Below are 25,880 nucleotides of genomic sequence, written 5' to 3'. Positions count from 1 at the left end.
ATAATCCTTGCTTAGTGATAGTAACAGAAGCCTGCTGATGAGGGTACCTTCTGGAAAAAGCTACTTGCCTTCATCACTGAGAGTCCACACTGTCTCTCTCTAGACAGTTATTCTGATAGTCTAATGAGGATATGAAAGCATGTCTTCTAATAAAGAGGTCTGCCTTCATATCCTGTAGCTCTAGAGGGTGTTCAGAATGCATAAACATTTTCTTTCTTGTAAGTCCGTTCTAGAGTTTTGAAAAGTTAGCTTGCCTGTTGAGCCCTTGACAATTCTGTTTCCCAAATTGCAGGGGCTTGCTGCAAAACATATAAACTTGGTTTAATAATAAAATAGAGTCTTAGCACCAAAAGAATCCTAGTGACTAAATGAACCAAATCTTCTTTCTTTCTCGTTCATGGGTACTAGGATGAAAGTACTCCTGTAAGCAACCATAGGCTTGCTCTAACCATGCTCATCAAAATAGTGAAGTCTCTGGGATGTGCCTATGGTTGCGGAGAAGGACACCGAGGGCTCTCTGGGGATCGCCTGAGACACCAGGTATTCCGGGAGAATGTAAGAGAACTAAGTAGATTCCATTTCCTCTTCCTCTTCCCTCCCTCCAAATTAAGAATGAGTCCTTTGACAATGAGGGTCAGTGTTCCCTGAAGAATACTTTATTTTGTAAGGGTAATTAATGCTGTCTTAAGGTGGGAGGATTCCCACAAGTTATCTCAAGACATCTAAAACCTGGGCTTAGGAAAGTTTAATTGGGAAAACCACTTCTGCCTCCTGCCTGGGCAGGCCAACGCCCAACTGGCAAAAGAGTGTATAATTGGAACATGTGAATTAGAGTTTGAAAGAACATTGCAAAGATGAATACATTTAGCAAGCTTCTGATAGTCCGTGGCAAATAACTTTTTAATCACCTGCCTGGGTACTGTGGAAGCATATGTTATATTAGAAAAAGGGATCAAAGTTTAGGACTTGGTTTGTTGTTCTTAAATATGGAAAATGGCCCTTATTGGGACAAAATAGGACTACAAAAGTAGCCAGTCACTTTCTGGCTGCTTTGTTTGAGAATGAACCTTGACTACTAAATATTTGAGATCATATCTCTTTGAACTGTGTGAAACTTGAAACTCTGTGCTCAGGCTTGCAAAGCATAATTCTGTAATGGAACATGGAAATGTAATTCCAGCTCATTTTCATTTGCCTCCACTGATGACTACTCTTCACTTAAGACTTGAGCAATAACCCACCTCCACAACAAGTCCAAAATGCAACAGTTGCCCTCATACATACTCTTGAACTGAAATAATAGGAAAATATTCCCTTAAAAATAAGAGGTTGATGCAAATTTGAGACCAGGAAACCTTTTGGCATATCTTAGCAGAGTTTTAGGATCATGTCAAAGTCTAATGCCAGCCCATTTTTCCTTGGTATTAGGTTTTGTCGTGAAATGTTCACACAGCCTTAGCATGCTGGGTTACTTTCCTAATGTATCATCTACTTATCTATCCATCTGTATATCATTCTCTTTCATTTATATTCTATTGTGTTGTATTAATTATTTGCATGTGGAAGTTTTATTCATAGTAATTAACTTCTAAATTCTGAAACTTGAAAACTTTGACCAAGATCTAGATTTTGAAGCCCCAAATTTTAGGAAATCAAAATAATAAGTAATAAGGCAGTAGAAAGCTGACATTGCCCCCATCTCTGCACATGTGTATGTGATTTTTGATCTTTGACTTTTATTCTATCACAGTATGAATAAATGCCTTCAAGGCTAAAACCACATCACTCATGCAGAAAACTAATTCTATGAAATCAAACATCAAAATATAAAAGGAAGTGTCATGCTATAGTTGGAGGTATAAACTCATTTTGACATCAGAACCTGTCTTTCTAGAATTGGAGAAGGTAGGGCTAGTTGGATCAGAAACCACTTGAGAAGCTGTTGTTACTGCTTAATCACCATGTGCTCTTTTCTCAAGAGTACTGAATATTTCCTGTCAGGATGTCCAGTTTTCTACCTGCCTTCTCAACTTTGTTGATTTACGTGACAATACCTCCATTCTCTAGTAGCCCAGTTCAGTACTCACTATAGGGATTACACTTACTTGTCCATGCTTAGTAAACACGTTGTCCGAGAGAGAAATTTTTTTTTTTTTTTTTTTTTTGCGGTACGCGGGCCTCTCACTGTTGCGGCCTCTCCTGTTGCGGAGCACAGGCTCCGGATGCGCAGGCTCAGCGGCCATGGCTCACGGGCCCAGCCTTTCCGCGGCATGTGGGATCTTCCCGGACCCGGGCACGAACCCGCGTCCCCTGCATCGGCAGGTGGACTCTTAACCACTGCGCCACCAGGGAAGCCCCGAGAGAGAAATTTGAGCAATTTTCCCTGGGAATGTCTAACTCAAGAAGCTAGATATTTCCAGATTTCTCTGGCATTGGGTTGTCAGAAGTTACTTAACTTTTAATATATTAAAGATATTTCTTACCTCTACCAGATCAGGTCCTCTATACTTTTATTTTTTTAATAAACAGATAAGTACTGCAATGATGTTCATCAAAGTGCCTAGCAATTCCAGCATGTTTCCTGGAATAGTCTAATCATTAGCTTGTAGTCCCAAATTATTGAAAGGGAATTCACTTTTTATATCTCTTGGAGAAGTTTAAAATATTCATTCAGAATCAAAATACTTATGGTTTGATATTCTGATTCTTGCTTGAACTTCTGATTGAACTCATTCAAACGTCCTAATAGCCTCTAAAGAGCAGATTTGGAACAATGCCTTTTTTGGTGTGTTTTACAGAGAAACAAGAAGTACTTTACAGGCTTCATTTTATAGCAAGAATCATTTATTTTATAAGAAAAGAAGCTTGCTTTAGAGCTAGCAACCAGTAACCTCTGGTTAACACCTAATTTCCCAATCTTCTATGACCGAGTAAAGGAAAAATGGAAAAAAAAAATCAATCCACCTGACTTTGTGATACAGATGGAGAGACTATAACAAGGTCACACCAGGATGCCTATTGCTAATTACAATTTTCAACCTTTTATAATCTTCCTTTTTCCTCTCGATTTTTCCAAGAATCTTTCTCTGGGCCTTGATTTGTCAAAATGGTCATGTAACTTAAATTTTCTTCTGGGCCACCATTAAGGCCCACCAATAAGTCCTAATTCTCAGGGATCTAACTTCCTTGCTTCTGTCTGATTGTCCAAATTTCTCTATCCTCCTTTAAGGTTGTCCTCACCCAGCCACCTCTCCCTTCTTTCTTTTTTTAAATTTATTTTATTTATTTTTGTCTGCGTTGGGTCTTCGTTGCTGCCTGCGGGCTTTCTCTAGTTGCGGCAAGCAGGGGCTACTCTTCGTTGTGGTGCACAGACTTCTCATTGCGGTGGCTTCTCTTGTTGCAGAGCACAGACTCTAGGCGCGCGGGCTTCAGTAGTTGTGGCGTGCAGGCTCAGTAGTTGTGGCTCGCAGGCTCTAGAGCGCAGGCTCAGTAGTTGTGGCGCATGGGCTTAGTTGCTCCATGGTATGTGGGATCTTCCCAGACCAGGGTTTGAACCCGTGTCCCCTGCATCGGCAAGCAGATTCTTAACCACTGTGCCACCAGGGAAGTCCCCTCCCATTTGATCTTTAGCTTTTTCCCCTCAACCCAGAGTTCTCTCTTATCATTTTCCCATTTTATTCCATTGTTAAGGACTTTCTTTTTTATGATGATCTTGTTCTCCACAAGATATCAACTAATCTCTATTATTGGTCATCTTAAATCTTTTTTCAAAGTAGGTGTTATCTAGATACATTTTCCCCAACAATCACTATCTAAACTATTCTTGTGACTATTATATCATAGGAGAAATAACCACTATGAGGAGGTAAGACCCTGGCTTCTAATTTTGGCTCTGCTGTGAAACTTGGTGTATCAACTTGGGCAAAGTCCTTGACTTCTTTGAGTCTCAGTTTCTTCCACTGTAATATAGGGAAACTCTTCAAATCACAGAGAAGGTGTGAAAGTCAAATGTCGTTATGCACTTACAAGCAAGAAACACATTTTAAACAGCAAAGCACTGCACAAATGTGATTTTTCTCTCAATAGTAAGAGAGGGTTAGGGAGCCCTCTAAGGGTTTCAGATAGTATTCGCTCATTCTGTCTGTGGCCTTCTCCAGCCAATGGATGTGATTTTATTTGTTCTCATGGTGGGGATTACTTCCTTTTTCTTTGCTAGATGGCAAAATTATTTGCTGGATCATAAGAAATATATTTTTGAGTAGCAGGGCCTAGTGAATGGTCAATTGCTTTTCATATCCTGAAGTCCAACTTCTATTTAAATACCAAGCTTCCACATTCAGAAGCAGACTCAAAAATCAACAAACTAGACTTGCCTTTATTTTATGCCTCTTTCATGTTTCAAAGATCCTTCCCTCCTGACCATATAAGAGGACTCTGGACAAGCACTTCCTACAGCCCCTCACACCATCCATTAAATCTACTTAAATTCAAGACAGCTGAGCATGGGAGTGGCCTGCTCCTTCCCATGGCACAAACCCTTTGAGGTTTTCTAAACCTTGATGACCAATCCTATCACCTACCTAAATTTTACGCTTTAAGTTTTTTCATTGAGATCTTAAAATCTTGATCTTGGCAAAAATACTGAGCTCTTTCTGGGACAGCATTAGCTCCTAGTTTGGGGTTTTTCCTAAGGAACAGCCCTTCTCAAAGTCATCTACCTAGTACTGCTCAGCCTGTCTCTGCCCACTGCATTCTCAGACAAGAGGGGCTGGCAGGGTTGGTGGACACCAGCCAGCAGGGATGGATGGAAATTTTTGCCTTTTAAGGGCTTCTGTCGCAGACCACTGGTATCCCTAGCTTAAGCTGGTACTTGTGACTTCTTCACTTTTCTTCCTTCCTTGCAGGCCCAGAACTGCCTCACTAAGTTATACAAGCTAGATAAGATGCAGTTCCGACAAACCATGAGGGACTATGTGAACAAGGACTCTCTCAATAACGTAGTGGACTTCTTGCATGCTTTGCTAGGATTCTGTATGGAGCCGGTCACTGACAGTAAGTAAAGCTGCACCGAGTTCTAGGAGAACTCACTGGGAGGTGAAGCAGGTAGTGTTTCAGAGACACTCTAAATTTCTAGGGATAGAATGGAGAGGAAAAGCTATCTGTTTGTGTGTGCATCGTGTGTGTAATAAAATATAAACACGAGAAGCTTGTACATCATCTTTGACACATTTTAGAGGCTTTCTGAGGACAACTTAGCTCAGCAGATGGGAATTTGGTAAAGCTGTGGCATCCTCACCTGTAGCCCCTCTATCCTTACACTCTACTCATGGCACTCCTCTCTCTCACGTAACTTTCTTTTGTATGACTGCTGAGGCAAGGATCAAGGAACAAAGGAATATATTCATTAGTTCAACAAATACGAAATGAGCCAGGCATAGTACTTGGTGATTTTTTCACAAAATAGAATAGGAAAGGAAAAAAAAAAACTACATGAAACATAGTTGTAACATAATTTTGATATACACATATACTGAATTTTAAAAAGAATGGGCAAAGGGATCTATAGATCGGCTCATGAACTATAGCTTCATGGCTTTAGGAAAACTCCAGTATAGAGACCTATATTACAGGGCACAACCAGTGAACACAAATGGCATCCATAATAAATGAACATCACCAATACCACTTGAATGCAAATACAGTAATGAAATGAAGGTGATGTATGAAGCCTGATTGAGTAAAATATACATTTTAATTAGAGCCTGGGAAGAAATAACTTCTTAGTATAGGCTTTTATTGTTTATATAGTATATGCGTGAGAGTGTTTGATTAATTTATAATGGAGCTATATTTGATGGATTTATTTTTTTTCCTGCTTTCATAATCTTTTTTTCTTTTTTCTTTTAAGTTTTTATTGAAGTATAGTTGCTTTACAATGTTGTATTAATTTCCACTGTACAGCAAAGTGAATCAGCTATATGTATACAGATATCCCCTCTTTTTTGGATTTCTTTCCCAGTTAGGTCACCACAGAGCACTGAGTAGAGTTCCCTGTGCTGTACAGTAGGTTCTCATTAGTTATCTCTTTTATACATAGTCGTGTATATATGTCAATCCCAACCTCCCAATTCATCCCACTCCCCCTTTTATTTGTGATGGATTTAGAAACAGTTTTTCTGTTTTTACCCCAGGCTTTATTGTTTGGTTTTCACATTAAAGGAAAATATTGTTCCCTATAGAATCCCTGAAATAATCTATGTTATTGAAGTTGTTTTAAGCCAAGCACATAACAAATTTATAAAACAATGAAGTGAGAATTGTAGTTGAGGTATTGCAAGAGAAATTCTTGATTACAAACTTTTTTTTTCTCTTTTTTAACCTATTTGAGATAGAAACTATAAGAATAGACTAAAACATTTCTTTCTGTAGTGTAAAATCTAAAGATAATCTGCAGCCCATTGACACAGACAGTGAGAGGTTGGTAATAAAGTCTGTTACTTTAAAGTGATGAATTCCCCCTGGAATTCTTGAGAAGTTAAAGTGGCTCACAATGAATCAGCCAGCCAGAGACACACGTCCTTTCTGATCAGTCTTGGAGCTGCACATATCCTGCCCCTACAGTCCACAGGTGGCTCGCAAGCTATGAGGAATACTCTGGCAAGGCCACCGAATGTGTCAATGGAAATGTGAAAAACTGGCATAAAATGCCACATAGGGTGATGCCCTCAGTTCACTGGCATTTCATGTGTGAATGAGTTATAAGGAGGTGGATCCAAGGGAAGTTGCAGATTTTTCCAGTTCATGTGGCTATGGAGTCTCTGGAAGCAGAAGCTGCTAGAAGTCTCGTGCAGCTCTTGGCCAGACGCAATCTTTTCTGTTTCCAGTGCTGGCATGAATTCCCCTGCAGGGCCCTGTCCCCGCTCTCCTCCCCCTGCCGGCTCACCTGGTCAGTCCAACCTCACTCCGCTTCTCACAGACTGAACAATTTCCACTGAGAAGCCAGCATTCTTCACCACCAAAAAAGCCAAATCAAATTAAGTCTGTCTCCACTGAGGGACCATTTGGTAAATCATGTATTTTTTTACGTGATCACCTATTTTAAAACTACTTAGGTTTAAAAGACTTTCATAGGGTCAACAGTTGATCCTCTTTTTGTAGCTAAGATTTATCAATTAAAACATTTCTCAAAGTGATGGAATATGTCATAGTAAAGACTCTGAAGGAGACTATGAGTTGTTTATCTTTAAGTCCTCATAGAGATGATCAAACCGGAAGTATCCTCAATCCTCTGTTTCTGTATGTTGTGTAGTCCTTCAGTAACTCCTGGAGTACTTCATTACTTCTTTAAACTATGTAGCTGAATGGAAACACTGCCTTTAATTGGTGCCTTTGCATTCCAGACAAGGCTGGGTTTGGAAATAACTTCACCACTGTGGACAACAAATCCACAGCCCAAAATGTGGAAAGCATCATCGTCAGCGCCATGTTTAAGTCCCTCATCACACGCTGCGCTTCAACTACGCATGAATTGCACAGCCCTGAGAATCTGGTGAGAAGCTCACCTCTTCTTCCCACAGGAGTTCTCAGTCTCATGCCGTGGCCTTGAGAAAGAGAAGTTGAAGTCTAAAACTTTTAGAGTTAAAATATGTATTTTCTCAGTGTCACCAGTAACTCACAGTAGAAACTCAGCAACACATTTCTCCTCCTCTGTTACTTGTTATCCTACCTGCAAAGTGGCTTATCTCTTCCATCTCAGAGGTTCTGTGGTAGTTGCTGAGATAGTTGCTAGGTACTTAGAGCCCTTCAGAGAGAAGGTGCTAGAGCCCAGCATGTTGGCTCATGAAATATTAAAGAAAGTTATACCAAGCTTTTGTTTGAAACCATGCTTACTTTAAAAATTAATGCAAATATGCTGCTGAAATGGGTTTTGTCTTCTTTTATCAAACACTGTAATCTTTTAGCTACTCTTCAAAAAGACTGTTAATTAAACCACTGAAGCCACAGGTACAGAGAGCCAGGCTATAAAAGGTTAGTGTTTAATTGCTACTAAGGAGATTGTGGTTTGGGATAGTAAAATGTGGATGAAGACTGAGACATCTGATATGACTAGATGAATTCAGGTCTCTCCCAGGAATAAAGAAGCATTTCTCTATCTTACCAATCTGTTAGATACAATGACTCCTATGCAGAAATCAGCCCATTTACACATATGGACACTATCTGCTAATCTACCTAAATCAAAGAAATGGTCTTAAGCTACTCTAAACCACTGAAGCTATGTATTCACTTAACTTGAGATAAATAGAACAAAACCCCAAATGAAAAGGAATTTAATTTTGCTGATTGTTGAAGCCATCCTAGCAAGGTTCTCGGAGTTTGTGAATAACCTGGGTACCATCCATGCATTCAGTTTGGTCATGGCAAGAAGTAATTTGACAAGTTGATTATAGTATATGCAAGCTCTTATAAGTCTTAACCTACAAACTAGTGTATAGAAGAAATACTATATTTCTTAATTTTATTTAAATCAACTTAAGTTTGGCTTTGGACCCCCATTCCACCAGAATGGCTGGAAGTTGAACTTCAGTCATTCATGGGTCTCCCCACCTCACAGAGTAGCGCAAAGATCCCCAAGTCTTAGGTAGGACCCAACACCTGGTGAGGCTCCGTGGGTTTCAGTCATCAGTCATGCCTATTAGTTCATGTAGTACTCTCTGCTGCTTAGGGATGGGCTCTCTGGTGAGTTTGGAACCCTTGCTTTCTGGGGCCTTGCCTTCCATGGAGGAGCCACCAAATTGCAGAGTGAGAGGCTAGGGCCTTGCTGCCCACAGGACCCAAAGGACATTCTATGTTTTCCTTAGTAGTTCTTCCTTCTGCTTTTCTAAACATCATAGGCATAATTGTCCCAGTGGTCTTAGATTTTGAAACCCAAAAGGGTTATAAGGTAAGTGTTTTGTAGGCTTCTGTGTTCCTCTTTGTCATGAACTTTTCCTAAGGCAAAGAATATAGTAACTACCTTCTTTTTTTTTTTTTTGGTACTCGGGCCTCTCACTGTTGTGGCCTCTCCCATTGCGGAGCACAGGCTCTGGACGTGCAGTCTCAGGGGCCATGGCTCACGGCCCAGCCGCTCCGTGGCATGTGGGATCTTCCCGGACCGGGGCATGAACCCGTGTCCCCTGCATTGGCAGGTGGACACTCAACCACTGTGCCACCAGGGAAGCCCAGTAACTACCTTCTTAAAGAGAGAAGAGAGTGGGGGAAATGCTGAATGCAAAGCTTAATACCTTAAAAATAAAATAAAAGTCCTGCATTAAAAGTTGAATCGCTAATATGTTGGTTTTAATAGCTCTGTGTCATCTTAAGTCCATAGTCAAGCTCATGTTCAGATGGGCTACAATATACATATAATTTGTTAAGTCTGTGAAGCAAAATGGATCATCCTTGAATATCAGGCTCTGTTGGAAGTATCTAGAGGACTTAGCATATTTTATCACAATGATGCAGAAAATTTGGAGAAGCTGAACAGAGTCTGAAATCTCTAGTCTAGACAAAATTCTGATTGCCTTTTTTTTGCAGGCATATCTCTTCAGAAGTCACAATTAAGAGAGAAAATTAAAAGCTTTGGAATCCAGTGGTTAAAAGTGTAAATTGATGTCTTTCTAATGATACAGCCAACTTTCTGAATATGAAGCATGGTAACCATCTTTTTCCATACTAAGGATGATGGGCAAGGTTCTTGGTAATGTTACCATAGGAACAATGGAGGGACAGGATACCGTTGGTTTCACTGTAGTAATATGCTTTCTTTTTATGATTCCAATGCTCATCTAAATCCAAGGAATTACCTTCTAGCCCTCTTTCTGTGAATACTATTCAATCACAGCTATCTTTCCCCGCACTTTCTTTCTGGCCTCCAAACAGGGCCTGTATTGTGACATCCGTCAGCTGGTCCAGTTTATCAAAGAGGCCCATGGGAATGTCTTCAGGAGAGTGGCCCTCAGTGCTTTGCTTGATAGTGCTGAGAAGTTGGCACCAGGGAAAAAGGTGGAGGAAAATGAACCGGAATATAAGCCTGGAGGTGGTAAAAGGTTGGAAGCTTGAGCTCTCTGAATATGAGGGTTTGCCTATGTCTGTAGGATATAATCTTCTATTGTACTGTCCATGTGGTTCCTACATGGTATGTAACTCCAGTACAGGGATGGGGGAACTATAATTTTTTGTACAAGTGATATCACTGGTGGTGGCCCAGCAACAGATTAGAAAAGGAATGAGTTTACCATCAAATAAATGCTGCCTTTGTATGAATCAGAGCTCAGTTGATCCCAAACTTTCATACACTTGAACCACACTTCATAGCTCTTAATTACATGGTAAAATGTTATCTGTGTTTTGGTCCCTTCTATAGCTAACTTACATTCTTATCCAGAAAGGAAAAGCAGTTACTGATACCGTATCATCCTGTTCAGCAAGTAATATTTTTAACATGGCAAAAGACAAATTGCTGAGCAATGCCCAATTATTTTTTCTTCTAATAAATATGAATGTATTGTATGGCTGTTATATAAGAAATGCCACTTATGAAGATTAAAAGAAATACCTAAACTTAAAATCTTGCCAGTAGTTAATGGCTCTGTCTGCAATGATGGTGGTATCCTTAGGCAATAAGGTAGCTAGGTCATGACTCAAATGGGAGGATATATTCCATACCGACATAGACTCATGATGGTATAGGGTTTGCAGGGCATTTGAGTTGTCTATAACAAAGTGTTTTGCTTTATGAAGTATATGAAGTATTGGCAGGTGGTGTCCTGCTATGTTGTGATTGGTGGAATGTACCATTTGCATAGGTCAGAGGCAGGAAGCATTGTGGATAAAGCCCAGGTGACCTCTGCACCTGAGGAATGTCGCAGCTTCATGTCCGGTCGCCCCTCACAGACTCCAGAGCAGTAAGTAGCATTGGTTTTGTCTCCTATGGAGTGGGTTGAGCACCTCCCACTGGAAGAAATTCTGTTTTCCAAGTTGCTGTTTGTTTGTTTTTCATTTCTGTTGAACTTCTCCTTGCTTCTGCCCTTTATTTTTCACTCCCAAAGCCACTAATCTCTACGGGCCCAAATCACAAATAACCAACCTCGTGCTTCCAGGAAGCCTCCCTCACTACCTTTCCCATTGCCAGTCTCTACCCCACTTCTGCCTTTCATGCACAATCCTGCAGATTAATCTTGAAAACTAGCATGTGTGAGCTGGGGATGGCATCCACTTTCTTGCTTAAAATCACTTATAAATCACTTACGACTGTCAATGTAATCAATGAAGCTTTTCCAAAAATAAGGAAGATAATCTACTCTCCTGTCCAGCGTTAGCTGGAACATCGACTCTTCTCCTTTTCACCTTGGTTCTCTCCTGAGATCCTTTCCAATACCCTCTGATATCAGTTTATCTCTACTTTTCATAATAACAAAATCAAAAGCATCATGAAAATAGTGCCCTCAGAAAATGTGAGGATTACTGTAGACACCAAATATACAGTCTAGTTCGATGCAAGGCTCACTTGTATTCATTCTTCTTTTGAGACCTATTTACCGACAAGTGGTGTGATCAATATTTAAAATATGATCATTTTAGGTATATCATTCTACTTCCCAAAACCCTGATTTAGTATTAAATGATTATCCTTCCAGAAATTCTGCAGGGCATTCCAGATTTTATAGTATGCCCTCTCTATAGTCAAGGAAATCACAGTCATGAAATAGGACCTTGGTAATCCACAACAAGCAAACAAAACCTTTAAGGAACAAAAAGCCTGCACAGTTTTTGTAGGCCTTCAAAATCTTAGAAACTGCCCCTAAAATGGGTGGAGAAAAGTAAGGAGAAGGTAAATCAACCCCATGGGTGCAGGGACCACATGAGTTTTTACTTACCATTACAGACCCAATGCCTAGACGGGGCTTGGCCCATGTAGGCACTTAATTTTAAGAATGAATGAATGACAGTCAGTCAATGAAACAATGGACTTGCCAAATTACCATTTAGCCTTTGTCTTCTTTAATTTCCATTCTCAAAACTGAGGTTTAGTTTTTCCTTTCAGGACGTCTTTAAGGACATAGTAAAAATCCAAACATAAGCTCTAAGGGAAAAAAAAAATTAATGTGAAAGGCAAAGGTCTGTCTGTAGCTGAATAACCAACCACAAGACTAGTTAAAAGTCCTTACATACAGAATCTGTCCAAAAAAGGAGAGAGGACTTTTCCCAAAATAACACTAATAACTATTGAGCTAATCTGAATAATAAGAATGATTTAATAGGTAAACTAGATTTAAACATAAAACTGTCTACCTTGATAGGTGGTTTAGTTTTCTAGATTGCAAAAGATTCTTTCTCTGTAGTGTTCTGTAAACACCACCTGATTTCTCAGCATTTAGCACATGTCTGTTCTTTCCCTTGAATGAAGATACATGTATTAATATGCCTCTACATAAAAATTTCCACTTGGAGGGATGTCATAGAATGTCAAACATGGGACTTTTCCCTGGTCCAAGTGGGCCCAGGAGATGAGCACACCACCTGTCCTCTGTTTAGCACTGGAGAAAGGTGGGTGGGTGATTATGGCTCCTCCTCTGCCAGAAGACAGAGAACTTTCTCTTCCCCCTACCCCCCTCATGCCCTTTGCTTCTCCTTTTTCCCTTTTAAATAAAAATCACATTAACTGAGTAATATTAAAAGCAGTTTTTTATGCCCATATCTCTGAAACTCATGATTGATACACACCCATTGGACAACGCTGATGTGGCATTTTATTGTAAAGCTGATCAATTAGTCATCACATATATACTCATCACTGTGTTGCACATTCCCCAAAGGTAAGAAATGCTTCAAACACTGTGATCATTTGATAAAAATAACAAGGAAGTCAAAGTCTAAAATGCTGATTTAAATTCACACCATATTTGATAAACAGAATGTCCTGAATTAAAATAATAATTAAAGGTATTTAGTACTCTAATGCGATTTTGAGAGAAAAAAATCTGCATCCCCATGTAAATATCCCCAGAAAATGACTGCTTTGCACAGTACTGTCAAATTTTAGGTAGATCCTAGATTTAACCCCAAAGCTTATAAACAGATCATTACCCAAACCCCCCCAAAAAAATTTCATCACATGTTACTAAAGTATTCTCTATAACCTTTTCTTTCCGAATTACTAAAGTATAATAATATGTGTTCTTCAAGTTGTCCAATGTGGAAAACACAGAAAAGCATAGAGAAAAAAAATGTTTAAATACCTTCAATTAGAGATAACCACAGTAAATTTTGGTGTATTATGTTGGGTACATATTTGAGCATGTGTACACACAAGCTTACACAAAGACACATACATGTGTACTTTTTTATTAACCTGGTGATATCCTGATTAATCCATTTTATCAGTGCCTTTTAACTTTGCAATATATCATCAACATACCCCATATCACTAGTCTTCTGAAAATAGGATTTTAATGACTACAGAGGATGCCATCATATGGAAGTTGCGTAATTTATTCAGCTGTTGCCCTAGAGGTAAACATTTAGATTATTTCCAATTTTTTAACATTGACCCAAAAACCTCAGTGAGCATTTGACCTTCTTGTATCTACATCTTAGTATATTGTCCCATCATTTCCTTGGGATAACTTCCTGGAAATTGAAGTTCTTTGTCATGGGTGTAGACATAGCCTTTGGATAACATCTTACAAAATTACCCTCTAGAAAAGTTGAATCATTCTCTCATCATGGCGGTATGATAGTATCATTGCTTTCTTCCCCTCCCAGCCCACCCCACCTTAATCTTTGCCTAGTTAATGAGTGAAAATAGGGATCTCATTTCAACTGGCCTTTTTTTTTTCTTTTTAAATTCCTAGTGAGATTAAACTCTGCATACCATTGGCCAATTGTCTTTTTCCTCTTGTGGAATGCCCTAGTCAAAAATCCCTTTGGAGATGTTCCCATTTGTCTTATTGAATCAGGCTAATTTTTAAAAATTAATTAATTTATTTATTTATTTTTGCGGTACATGGGCCTCTCACTGTTGTGGCCTCTCCCGTAGTGGAGCACAGGCTCCGGATGCGCAGGCTCAGCGGCCATGGCTCATGGGCCCAGCCGCTCTGTGGCGTGCGGGATCCTCCCGGACCGGGGCATGAACCTGTGTCCCCTGCATCGGCAGGCGGACTCTCAACCACTGCGCCACCAGGGAAGCCCTTTTTTACTTTTAAACCTTAAGTTTCTTTGACTTAAGAAAGCTAAATAATCAGGCACTATGAAAATTACTTAGTGAAAAATTGTGGGATGATGCATCCCCTGGGTGTGGTGATTGCATTTTATTTATTCATTCGTTCAAGTATTTTTGTGAGTTTATTTAGGGCCAAGAATTATACTGTCCTGGGATAGGGGGGAGGAATAAGATACGGTACTGCACACCCCCCAGGGAACTTAAAAAAAAAAAGTTAAATATTTACTGACACTGTAAGTGCTTCAGCTTTTATGACTCACACTCGCAGACAATTACCTGCAATAATATTTAGTCTTATATCCTGGCTGAAAAAAATGATTTCCTCAACTTGACAGCTGAGACATGGCTATTTTCAAGAAGAGCTCAGAGAGTCAAGCTTGATCTCCTTCCTTCCACTCCCACTCTGCCTCTTCCTAAATCCCAGCGCATCAAAGATCATCCTGCACGATTTGCCACAGTGTCATTGGCAGGAGGTTGAAAGAAATTTAAGAGAATTTCACATGTGTTCAGACGTTTAACCCTCTCCTCTGCTTGCTTTCAGCGATGAACAAATGCAAGGGGGCAACATGGGGCGGAAAGATTTCTGGCGCAAGATGTTCAAATCCCAGAGTGCGGCGAGTGACACCAGCAGCCAGTCTGAGCAGGACACTTCAGAATGCACCACTGCTCACTCGGGGACCACCTCTGACCGGCGCACCCGCTCTCGGTCACGTAGAATTTCCCTCCGAAAGAAGCTTAAACTCCCCATAGGTAAAAGTATGTCTGTATTTATCTTATGGATTCTCTTATTCCCTGCAATGTCCTCAAACCAACTCACAATCAGAACAGAGCAACTCATGGGAAGGTAGAGAAAGGGAAAGCTTTCCAGTCACAAAGCCTAGGCTGACTCCTTCATTTACTCATTCATTCATTCATTTTTTTCAGCAGATATTTCTCAAACCTTTCCTATGAGCTTCTATGGTGTGCAAACACTGTGCTAGGATTCAGGGATTAAATGGTGAGCAGAATTTCACAATGCCTGACTGTGCTGAATTTACAATCTATTAGGGGTGACAGTCACTAAAGCAGATAATCATACAACTAAATAGAGTTGCAAACTATGAATTTTTTTGGTTGCATTGGGTCTTCATTGCAGTGCTCAGGCTTCTCACTGCGGTGGCTTCTCCTGTTGTGGAGCACGGGCTCTAGGTGCATGGGCTTCAGTAGTTGCAGCATGCGGGCTCAGTAGTTGTGGCACTGGGCCCTAGAGCACAGGCTTAGTTGTTGCGGCGCATGGGCTTAGTTGCTCTGTGGCATGTGGGATCTTCCCGGGCCAGGGATCGAACCTGTGTCCCCTGCATTGGCAGGCGATTCTTAACCACTGTACCACCAGGGAAGTCCCCAAACTATCAATTTTATGAGGGCACTATATATAGTGCCCTAAAATCATGCAAGGATGAGACCTAATCTAAATGAGAGGAAGGAGAGGCAGGAATCAGGGAAGGCTTCCTGAAGGAAGAGATATTAAGATCTGCAGGGTACTTTCGAGAAGGAGGAAGGAGAGCACTCCAGGTGGTAGCAGTACAGTGTGCAAAGGTATTAGGAGGGAGGGACATGGAAGAACTGAGACGAGTGGCTGCATGACTATGGTGAAGCCATAGGGACCAGAGCGTGTGGGCCTTGCGGGTCAGGTTGGCTCTTCATTCTACAGCCCTACAGAGCCGAGGTGGGATGTTGAACAGGGGGATAACATAAGAAAGTAAACTTTTTTTCTAAAAGATCACTGCATGGAAAACACATTGGAGGGAGCATGAGTGGATATGGGGGACCAGATAGAAAGATGCCCTTGTGCTCCAGGTATAAGTAATGGCTGGGTGGTGACCGTGTAGGTGGAGAGAAGTAGACATATTTGAAAGATACTTAGGAGGTAAAATCAACAGGACTTAACGGAAGATGTGAAAGCTGTCAAAGAGAACTGTATGGATTACGGTTTTAATCATGCAAGAGGCCCGGGTTCTTTTTGTTCTGATTTAGTCATGTAATTTTATAGTCCAACACTGAATGTTTTTATTCAAAGCATGTACATTTCGAAGACACTTTGTTTTCACTTTTATTTACATCAAGTCATGTAACTTTCATTGCTTCTTGGGCACATGCCAACTTTTTTGTTTAATCCATTTGGGAGAAAATGCTATAATGGTCTAATTTTTTTAAAAATTATTAACTAGGAAACTGGCTGAAACGATCCTCCCTCTCAGGCCTGGCAGATGGTGTGGAGGACCTCCTGGATATCAGCTCTGTGGACCGCCTCTCTTTCATCAGGCAAAGCTCCAAGGTAAACAGGACATTACTTACATAAGAGAATGTTGGAGTCGCTGATAGAAAAATGTCAGGGCTGAGAACTTCTTAACACCTGGAGGGGCCAAATAAGGAGGAGCTGAAGAAATTCTCTTCAAGGTAAGTAAGTTTTGGAAACTTAAGTGAACTATGGAAACTAAGATGTCTTAGTATGAGGCAGTCATAGAAAGGAAAAAAGTGACAAAAACTATAAATAAAAATGTAATGCAGATATAGAGAAGTATATAGGTATTAATTCCCAGCTACTTTTAATACTTTTAATTTAATGAAATCCTAACGTCTCAGGCTCCTATCCAAGGACACATAGTTGTATAGTGATTTCTTTTACACACACACACACCATTTATTTTCCTTCCCTACTTTTCCTACCATCTGAACCGTTCTCCCCTTTGAAAAGGATAAAGAAGCTCAGGATGATTTTTCCCACTAAGTGCTTCTACTGTTAAGCATTGTAGTAGCATGGAGTTTGGAAAAGGTCGTGATTCTTAGTGAAATCCGTTTCTGATAAGAGTCTTCCCTGTGGCTGATTCATGGCCTGGTTGCTGTAATTTTCAGCATGTAATAGGAATTACATTTCTTTATATACAAATTATTTGCTTATACTCTTTCTTCTTTGAATCTCACTAAAACCAGTTTTCTTCTATCTCTTTTTAAAGTAATATTTTGGAATTATAAAAAGATTATAGCAACCTTATAAGACATTTAGAAGATATATTTATAATTCCTCCTTCATATTCTTTTTACTAAAATTTGGCCAAGTATTTGAGAGTCTGTGAGGTCCATAGCTTCCTTGCTTTGCTGTAAACAAACACATTTTAAGTGTTAGGAAAAAAACATGTTGTTGTACTTTAGTTATAGTACACATTATAAATTCATTTATACTAGTTCTTTCATAGAGATTTGAAATCTTCTATTTGGCTATCTTTTACTTTCATCTGATTCTCAGTTGTGGTGTTGGTTGTAAAGGATGAATATGACTTGTTCATAAATTTGAGTTTGGACTTTATCAAAATTAAACTCTAAGAATATCTCAATTGTTCACTACATTATTTTCATAGGGCCTGATTATTATTATTATTATTATTATTATTATTATTATACTTTCAATCTCTGACCAAGACTCTCCTTCAAATTATAGTTATAAGTGATGTCTTTTTTGGCACATCGGAATAAACTATACAGACTAGCTAACCAGATGTGGAAGCCAAAAGAAATGAAGTGACCTTTATATTCTAAACAACTTATTTTTCAAGGTAAAGGTTAGTATAAACACAAAGAATTTTCTTTGAATTGAGTTATCTGACTACTGTCCTTTTTTTTCTCAGGTCAAATTCACTAGTGCTGTAAAGCTTTCTGAAGGTGGACCAGGGAGTGGAATAGAAAACGGGAGAGACGAAGAGGAGAATTTCTTCAAGCGTCTTGGTAAATGTCACTTGGCCTAAGAATTACATGCAACTTTCATTACACAGAACAAACATTTGATTAGATAAAATGATCTACTTTCTATTTGCATTGATTTCTTACTCATTTCTTTCTCATGTGTGTTGTTTGTACTACTATTTATAGCTTCTCTGTTTGTTATCAATTTGGTGCAACATTTATGGAAGTCCTACCATGTTCCTCATTCCCTAGTGGGCCCTGGGTGTGCAAAGAATAAGACACAGCCTTTTCTTCTGCTCTTCTGTCCTTTATTAAAATCTGAGAGTTCTAAAAAAAAACTCCAGGTATCCTTTTATCCACCCACCTATCTACTTAGGAATTCTGCACATTGTAGCCCAGACGGGTGGCCGGCCACCCTCTGAACACTTCCACCAAGGGCAAGTTTATTACTTTACAAAGCAACCTGTTCCAGAACTAGATAGCTTTCATTGTGAGAAAGTCTTTCCTTATGTGCTGAAAATATACTTATCCATAAATTTGACTCACTAGTCCTAGTCATGATATCTGTAGCCACACACACGCGCACACTCATACCCACATAATGCCAGTTTCACCTATTATCTATTTCATGTTCTCTCTTTTGATCTCACTTCTGCTCATTAAATATTGTTGATTCCTTTTTTTTCCCTTACATAGAAGAGTCTCTAGATCCATCACCAACCTGATTTCATTTTACTGTGTATTCTCATTAGATGATGTGCTTTACAGAATATGGTGCTTCAGATGGAATGCAATACACTATATTTGACTTTAATCAGTGTAATAGATAGTGTAACTGTTAAGCTCCCAGGGATACAGCCAGTGGATGAACACAATTTAAGACTGAATTATCTGTTTTCACATCACAGAGTTGGTTTGTATTGAATTTTGGATTAACTTTTGCCACCTGTCCTTCACATGAACAAATATCATGCATTACTTTGATGTAGCCCTTATTCATTCTTCATCTCAAAATAAATAAAATGTATTATTTCATTAACTTGGGGGTAGTTAAGCCACTTGTCCAGGAATTCTGAATCTTTTCTTCTCTACAATTGTGCTATAAAAATCCATCATCAGAGACATATACATTTCCCTATTTTCACCCAAGTTGTTGATATTCTCACAAAGCAGGACAAATACAAAGAAATAGCTCCTAGAGCACATGTAGTTGACTTTTATTGATTAACAATTTGTGGATACAGTTTTTCAGCCAACCATACATTTAATTTACTAGTGATCAGCAAACACTTTCCTACTTTATACAAAAAACATCATTAGACTTTACTAAAAAATTATCTCACTGATATCTTTATAACTCTGTCAAAAGGAGGAATGCAACAGTTCAACACGCTGTCTTCTTCAGTAAACTACAGTGGTGTCTATGATTACTTCTATGTTTTTGTTTTTTTTAATGTTCTTCCCTATCCAATTCTCTCTTACAGAATTTGGCTAGGACACACATCAGGCTTATTAGTCTATGGTTTCAAGAATCTTCCTAATAGGGCTTCCCTGGCGGCGCAGTGGTTGAGAGTCCGCCTGCCGATGCAGGGGACACGGGTTCGTGCCCCGGTCCGGTAAGATCCCACATGCTGCGGAGCGGCTGGGCCCGTGAGCCATGGCCGCTGAGCCTGCACGTCCAGAGCCTGTGCTCCGCAACGGGAGAGGCCACAACAGTGAGAGGCCCGCGTACCACAAAAAAAAAAAAAAAAAAAAAAAAAAAAAGAATCTTCCTAATAATTGGGATCTTTGTCATTTTCAATCCTCTTGCACTCTTTCCACTCATGATATTTTACAGATATATCTAGTGTTCAAAACTGTCGGTGTTATAAAGACATTTTTGTGGTGGTTCTTTGAGAATGAAATATGGAACTAAAGTATGTTCTCTAGGTATGTGCTGTGTTAGCTGGATGTCATTTGACTAGTACTGTGATAGCATCTCCAGGTCATTTCTGTGCACTGGAGTGTAATTTGATGGAACTGAGGCTTAAACTCAGAAACTAGGGTCTTTCACATTTGGTGCCTTTATTTATTTGTTTGTTTGTTTATTTATTTATTTTTGGCTGTGTTGCGTCTTCGTTGCTGTGCGTGGGCATTCTCTAGTTGCTGTGAGCGGGGGCTACTCTTCCTTGCAGTGAGCGGGCTTCTCATTACAGTGGCTTCTCTTGTTGTGGAGCACGGGCTCTAGGCACGTGGGCTTCAGTAGTTGTGGCACGTGGGCTCAGTAGTTGTGGCTCACGGGCTCTACAGCACAGGCTCAGTAGTTGTGGCATATGGGCTTAGTTGCTCCACGGCATGTGGGATCTTCTCGGACCAGGGCTCGAACCTGTTTACCTTGCATTGGCAGGCAGATTCTTAACCACTGTGCCACCAGGGAAGCCCGCATTTGGTGCCTTTTTAATGAAGCTTTTCTGTACTCTCCCATCTGTGAATTTTTCTCCTTAGTAGAAAGTATGAAAGCATAATTGAGTTGTTTACCCTCCTTTGATTTCCTTACACTCCCTTCTTCATGTAATAGGTCAGTATTTTTACTCTTACTCTTGTTCCAAATATGTTATCATTATTGTTTCATAACACTTAGTTCATTCTGGATTTTGAGTTTTCCTCATCCACTGTTCTTACAGATTTCAACTATTGTTTCACATAGTTTTTATATTCCATTCACAAATAGAAAAGACCCTGATACAGAATATTCATACAGCCTGAATCTAGGATGAGTTTGTGTCAACAATACCTATAATACAGACAGTCTCCTCCTGTGTGTCTAGAAGACAAAATGATAAAATCTAGGACTGATTTTGGAATATTTTTTGTGCTTTGGACTGGCAAAAGAAGATGGCTTGTACATCATCATTCTTTGTCCACGATCTCTGGCTTGTTAAAAATTATAAAAGGTATTCTGTGAGTTAACTCTTTCAGAATCTCTTGCAAAAGACAGGTATCCCCAGCTATTCTAAAAAACCAAAAGAACATTATCTGCTAATCTAAGAACATTGTATTTTGCAACAACTACCATCCTTGACCTTGTGAATATCTTTCTAACTTTGAGCCTGCTTTTGCTTCTTTCTTTCTTTTTTACTTTGCAATATGTGAATAAATGATCCCCATGCATCCATTATAGATGCATTGTCTTTTTTTCCTTCAAATTTAAATTATTTTCATTTAATTGCATATTTTCTGTTTCTTTCTTTAAAGTTGTTAAAGAAAGCAAATATGAAACGTTCTTACCCTCAATTTCAATGTAGTACCTGAACTTCACTAAGCTAAGATAAAATGCAATAGGTGATAGAAATTTTTCAATCTAAAAAATTATTCAACAAATGAAAAATACATCTGCTGAACATTTAACAGAACTGAAATTACATTCACAGACCAGCTATTTTTTCTTACCCAGAACTGAAATTACATTCACAGACCAGCTATCTTTTTCTTCTATATTTTTCTATTCACTAAGAATATTTTATTTTAGAAATCATGATATCTCTATATGAGGGAAGATATTTCATTAAAGCAATGTTTTTTTTTTTTCAGCTGATCAGCAAAACTTACTGAATATCTTCTTTGTGCTCAGCTCTGCCATAAACTGTATGGAAAATGCTTCTTAAAGAAATACTAGATTTTGAAATGCTCCTTTGGGATTTAACAGCTTTTTAAAAATGCATTCTATGTAAATCATACCTCAATAAATTTAATGTTAAAAAATAGTAAATAAATGCAACTAAAACGTACTGAGACTAAAAAATTAATCATGGCCAAGGAAGCCAAGAGGCATCCTTACATTCTAGTAAGTTTATATAAAAGATTGATATAGAAGAGTTACCTTTTATAGGCAAATTACTTTTCAACATTTCTTTCAGTATTACAATATGAAATGTCAGCAGAGTACAACTTTACAATCAGTTTGTAACATGTACAGTGTTGATTTATTTATTACAGTAGTTTTCCTGACATAATCACTACCTTCAGCAGTATGTAAAGGTCTGAACTCTTTCAACATAAACATTCAGGTATTCTAGAGACACAGTGTAGCAGAGTGGTAAGAGTACAGGCTGGTTGTCGCTAGGTTTGGATTTGAATTCTGAGTTTATCACTTTCTGTTGCATAAACTTAGACTAGGCTACTTCACCTGTCCCTTTTCTCTTTATCTTTCTGTCTCTCTTCTCTCTCATTCTCTCTCTCTCTCTTTTTAATTATCTTTAAAGATCTATCTTACATGACCATTACAAAATTTTTTAAAAAATAAATTATAAAATATTTCATATAGTACTTGGCACATACTAAGTGCTCAAAAAGTTAGTAAATATATTGTTATCTATTAATGCTTTATAGATACAATGGAAATTTTCCATTGTAAATAGCTTTTACTTACAACGTGATCCTTATGTCCTGGGCTCGTAGGATTCTGCTGATCTTCTTACCTGTAATAAGTGTACATCATTCTGTGAATGATTCTTCACAGAATAGGTTCTTGCTGAGAAAGATTGTTTTGATCACTTTTCTCTTAATTATTTTATTTATACTCTTTAACTGCATTGTTTCTGAAGTTCTTTCAATCAAAATGACACTTTCTTTCATAATATTGAATACATTTCTTTTAGAATTAATTAGCTTGTCAAAAATATTGGAAAAAATGGTGGGATACTTATTCTTAATGCTTCCTTTAATAAAATGATGACAACTGTTTTTAATAAATTAGTTAAATAAGAATAAATTTTTTTTACCATCCATCCTTATAAATTAGTTCTATTACAAATTTTAGAATTATCACTTAATGTATCTTAAATCTTAATTATAGTATGAAATAATAAAACAACTGGATTCACTAAAAAGAAAAATATTACTTGGGATCTATCTTAAATTCAAGGTTTAAGTTTAGGTACTATTAAGGTTATAATTTTTTTTAATGGATGAGATTTCCTGTGATATGTGTATCTATCAAAGGGCTGTACATAAATGATTAATAAAGTTATATATAGATAGGAAAAATAACAAGAGTTACCTGTTCTGATAGCTTTGGTAATGTCCAGTGGGTAAATAAAGTAATATTTTGAAAGGCAGCTGTCTGGAAACAGCATTGTCCAAGAAACGTTTGTTCCTTATTTGTAGTTTCTAGCTTTACCTTCTGTATACCATTTGAGGTTCTGTCTTCTGAATTTTTTCCACCTTTAGATTCTTCTTGTGCTACTTCCTTTTGCATTTAATACAAAATATGCTATACTAAATGGAAAAAAAATACTGAAGTTGTTGAATATAGAATTTTCAATATGGAATATTTGTACCTGAAAAGGAAATGTACCCATAAGGAATGAAATATGGGAAATGTTGAGAATAATATTTTAATTATAATCTGAGCTCTTTTTAAAAAAAATTATTTTGTTGAAGTATAGTTGATTTACAATGTTGTGTTAATTTCTGCTGTACAACAAAGTGATTCAGTTACACATATATATATATACATTCTTTTTCATATTCTTTTCCATTATGGGTTTATCACAGGATATTGAATATAGTTCCCTGTGCTATAGAGTAGAACCTTGTTGGGGTTTTTTAAATTACTTAGTTTATTTCATTTTTGGCTGCGTTGGGTCTTTGTTGCTGCACACGGGCTTTCTCTAGTTGTGGCGAGTGGGGGCTACGCTTCATTGTGGTGCATGGGCTTCTCATTGTGGTGGTTTCTCTTGTTGCACAGCATGGGCTCTAGGCGCGCGGGCTTCAGTAGCTGTGGCTTACAGGCTCTAGAGCACAGGCTCAGTAGTTGTGGCACAGGGGATTAGTTGCTGCACGGCATGTGGAATCTTCCCAGGCCAGGGTTTGAGCCCATGTCCCCTGCAGTGACAGGCAGATTCTTAACCACTGCGCCACCAGGGAAGCCCCTGAGCCATTTTTGTGCTTATGAAAATTTTCAAACGTAGACAAAGAGTAAAAAGGACCCAAAGGATACCAAATATCCATTGCCCACTTGCAATAATGATAAATATTTTTCCAACTTGCTTCATCTCATTTTTTTTAAATGTGTTATGGAACAAATTCCAGACACCATACCATTTCACACCTACATATTTCAGTATGATGCTGAGACATTTTAAAAGTTGTTGACCAGGAATTGGGAATTATTTTCATGCCATGCCATATTTTTTTTTCAATGTACCAAGAAGTCTTAAATTTGTATGCACTTAACTTCAAATTATATAGAGCAACAGAGCTACAAGGAAAAAATAGACAAATTCACTATCATAATAGGTGATTTAACATACTGCTGTCATTCACTGATAGAGGATACCTCTTTCAGAACCAGTAGACACCCCCCCAAAAAAAGTAAGGATATAAAAAACTTAAATAATGTAAGCAGCAACTTTGATTCAACAAGCAGGTATATAGTCACTATACTCCAAAACTAAATTACAAATTATTTTCAAGCACACTTGGAACATTTTAAAAACTGACCATATTGTGCTATAAGGCAAATTTTAACAAATTTCAAAGTATTAAAATTATACAAAGTGTGTTTCTTGACTTGTAGTTAAGCTACAAATCAGTAACAAAAAAAGTAACTAGAAGTTATGAAATACACTAGTTCTAAGTAACCCCCCCCAAAAAAATTCACAATTTGGAGTTAGAAGATAATTTGAACAGAATGATAATAAAAATATTACATACCAAAACTTGGATGTGACTAAAGCTGTGCTTACAAGAAAATGTATAGTCTTATTTTTTTTTCAAGGTAACAGAAGTGTTTATTTTTTTTTAATTACACACGTCTATAAACCTAAAAAATAAGTTTTCTCTATTTTTTTTGTACAACAGGTTCTTATTGGTCATCAGTTTTATACACATCACTGTATACATGTCAATCCCAATCTCCCAACTCATCACAACACCACCCCCACACCCCGGTGGCTTTCTGCCCTTGGTGTCCATACGTTTGTTCTCTACATCTGTGTCTCAATTTCTGCCCTGCAAACCGTTTCATCTGTACCATTTTTCTAGTTTCCACATATATGTGTTAATATACGATATTTGTTTTTCTCTTTCTGACTTACTTTACTCTGTTTGACAGTCTCTAGATCCATCCACGTCTCAACAAATGACCCAGTTTCGTTCCTTTTTATGGCTTAGTAATATTCCATTGTATATATGTACCACATCTTCTTTATCCATTTGTCTGTCAATGGGCATTTAGGTTGCTTCCATGACCTGGCTATTGTAAAGAGTGCTGCAATGAACATTGGGGTGCATGTGTCTTTTTGAATTGTGGTTTTCTCTGGGTATAGGCCGAGTAGTGGGATTGCTGGGTCAAATGGTAATTCTATTTTTAGTTTTTTAAGGAACCTCCATACTGTTCTCCATAGTGGCTGTATCAATTTACATTCCCACTAACAGCACAAGAGGGTACCCTTTTCTCCACACCCTCTCCAGCATTTGTTGTTTGTAGATTTTCTGATGAAGCCCATTCTAACTGGTGTGAGGTGATACCTCATTGTAGTTTTGATTTGCTTTTCTCTAATAATTAGTGATGTTGAGCAGCTTTTCATGTTCTTGGCCATCTGTATATCTTCTTTGGAGAAATGTCTATTTAAGTCTTCTGTGCATTTTTGGATTGGGTTGTTTGTTTTTTTAATATTGAGGTACATGAGCTATTCATATATTTTGGAGATTAATCTTTTGTCCATTCATTCATTTGTAAATATTTTCTCCCATTCTAAGGGTTATCTTTTCGTCTTGTTTATGGTTTCCTTTGCTGTGCAAAAGCTTTTAAGTTTCATTAGGTCCCATTTGTTTATTTTTGTTTTTATTTCCATTACTCTAGGAAGTGGATCAAAAAAGATCTTGCTGTGATTTATGTCAAAGAGTGTGCTTCCTT

General features: G+C 38.2%; 1 protein-coding gene across 5 annotated transcripts in view; it reads left to right on the top strand.

The window, feature by feature from the left end:
• Positions 1-25,880, top strand: part of UNC80 (unc-80 homolog, NALCN channel complex subunit) — a gene marked incomplete at both ends in the record, with an annotated part of 239,774 nt that overhangs the window by 52,199 nt on the left and 161,695 nt on the right. For 2 of the 5 annotated variants that reach the window (XM_079710606.1, XM_079710605.1), the window contains 8 exons: positions 409-555; positions 4,905-5,052; positions 7,401-7,549; positions 9,922-10,088; positions 10,848-10,946; positions 14,805-15,013; positions 16,471-16,577; positions 17,926-18,022. In XM_079710606.1, the coding sequence (XP_079566732.1) occupies positions 409-555; positions 4,905-5,052; positions 7,401-7,549; positions 9,922-10,088; positions 10,848-10,946; positions 14,805-15,013; positions 16,471-16,577; positions 17,926-18,022 (1,123 nt within the window). Of the gene's footprint in view, positions 1-408; positions 556-4,904; positions 5,053-7,400; positions 7,550-9,921; positions 10,089-10,847; positions 10,947-14,804; positions 15,020-16,470; positions 16,578-17,925; positions 18,023-25,880 lie in introns of all 5 variants that reach the window. The other 3 variants (XM_079710607.1, XM_079710604.1, XM_079710608.1) reach the window with 2 other exon arrangements.

This window comes from Hyperoodon ampullatus (assembly GCF_949752795.1).
Source record: "Hyperoodon ampullatus genome assembly, chromosome: 8".
Lineage (NCBI taxonomy): Eukaryota > Metazoa > Chordata > Mammalia > Artiodactyla > Ziphiidae > Hyperoodon > Hyperoodon ampullatus.
This window is presented reverse-complemented; position numbering and strand designations above follow the sequence as displayed.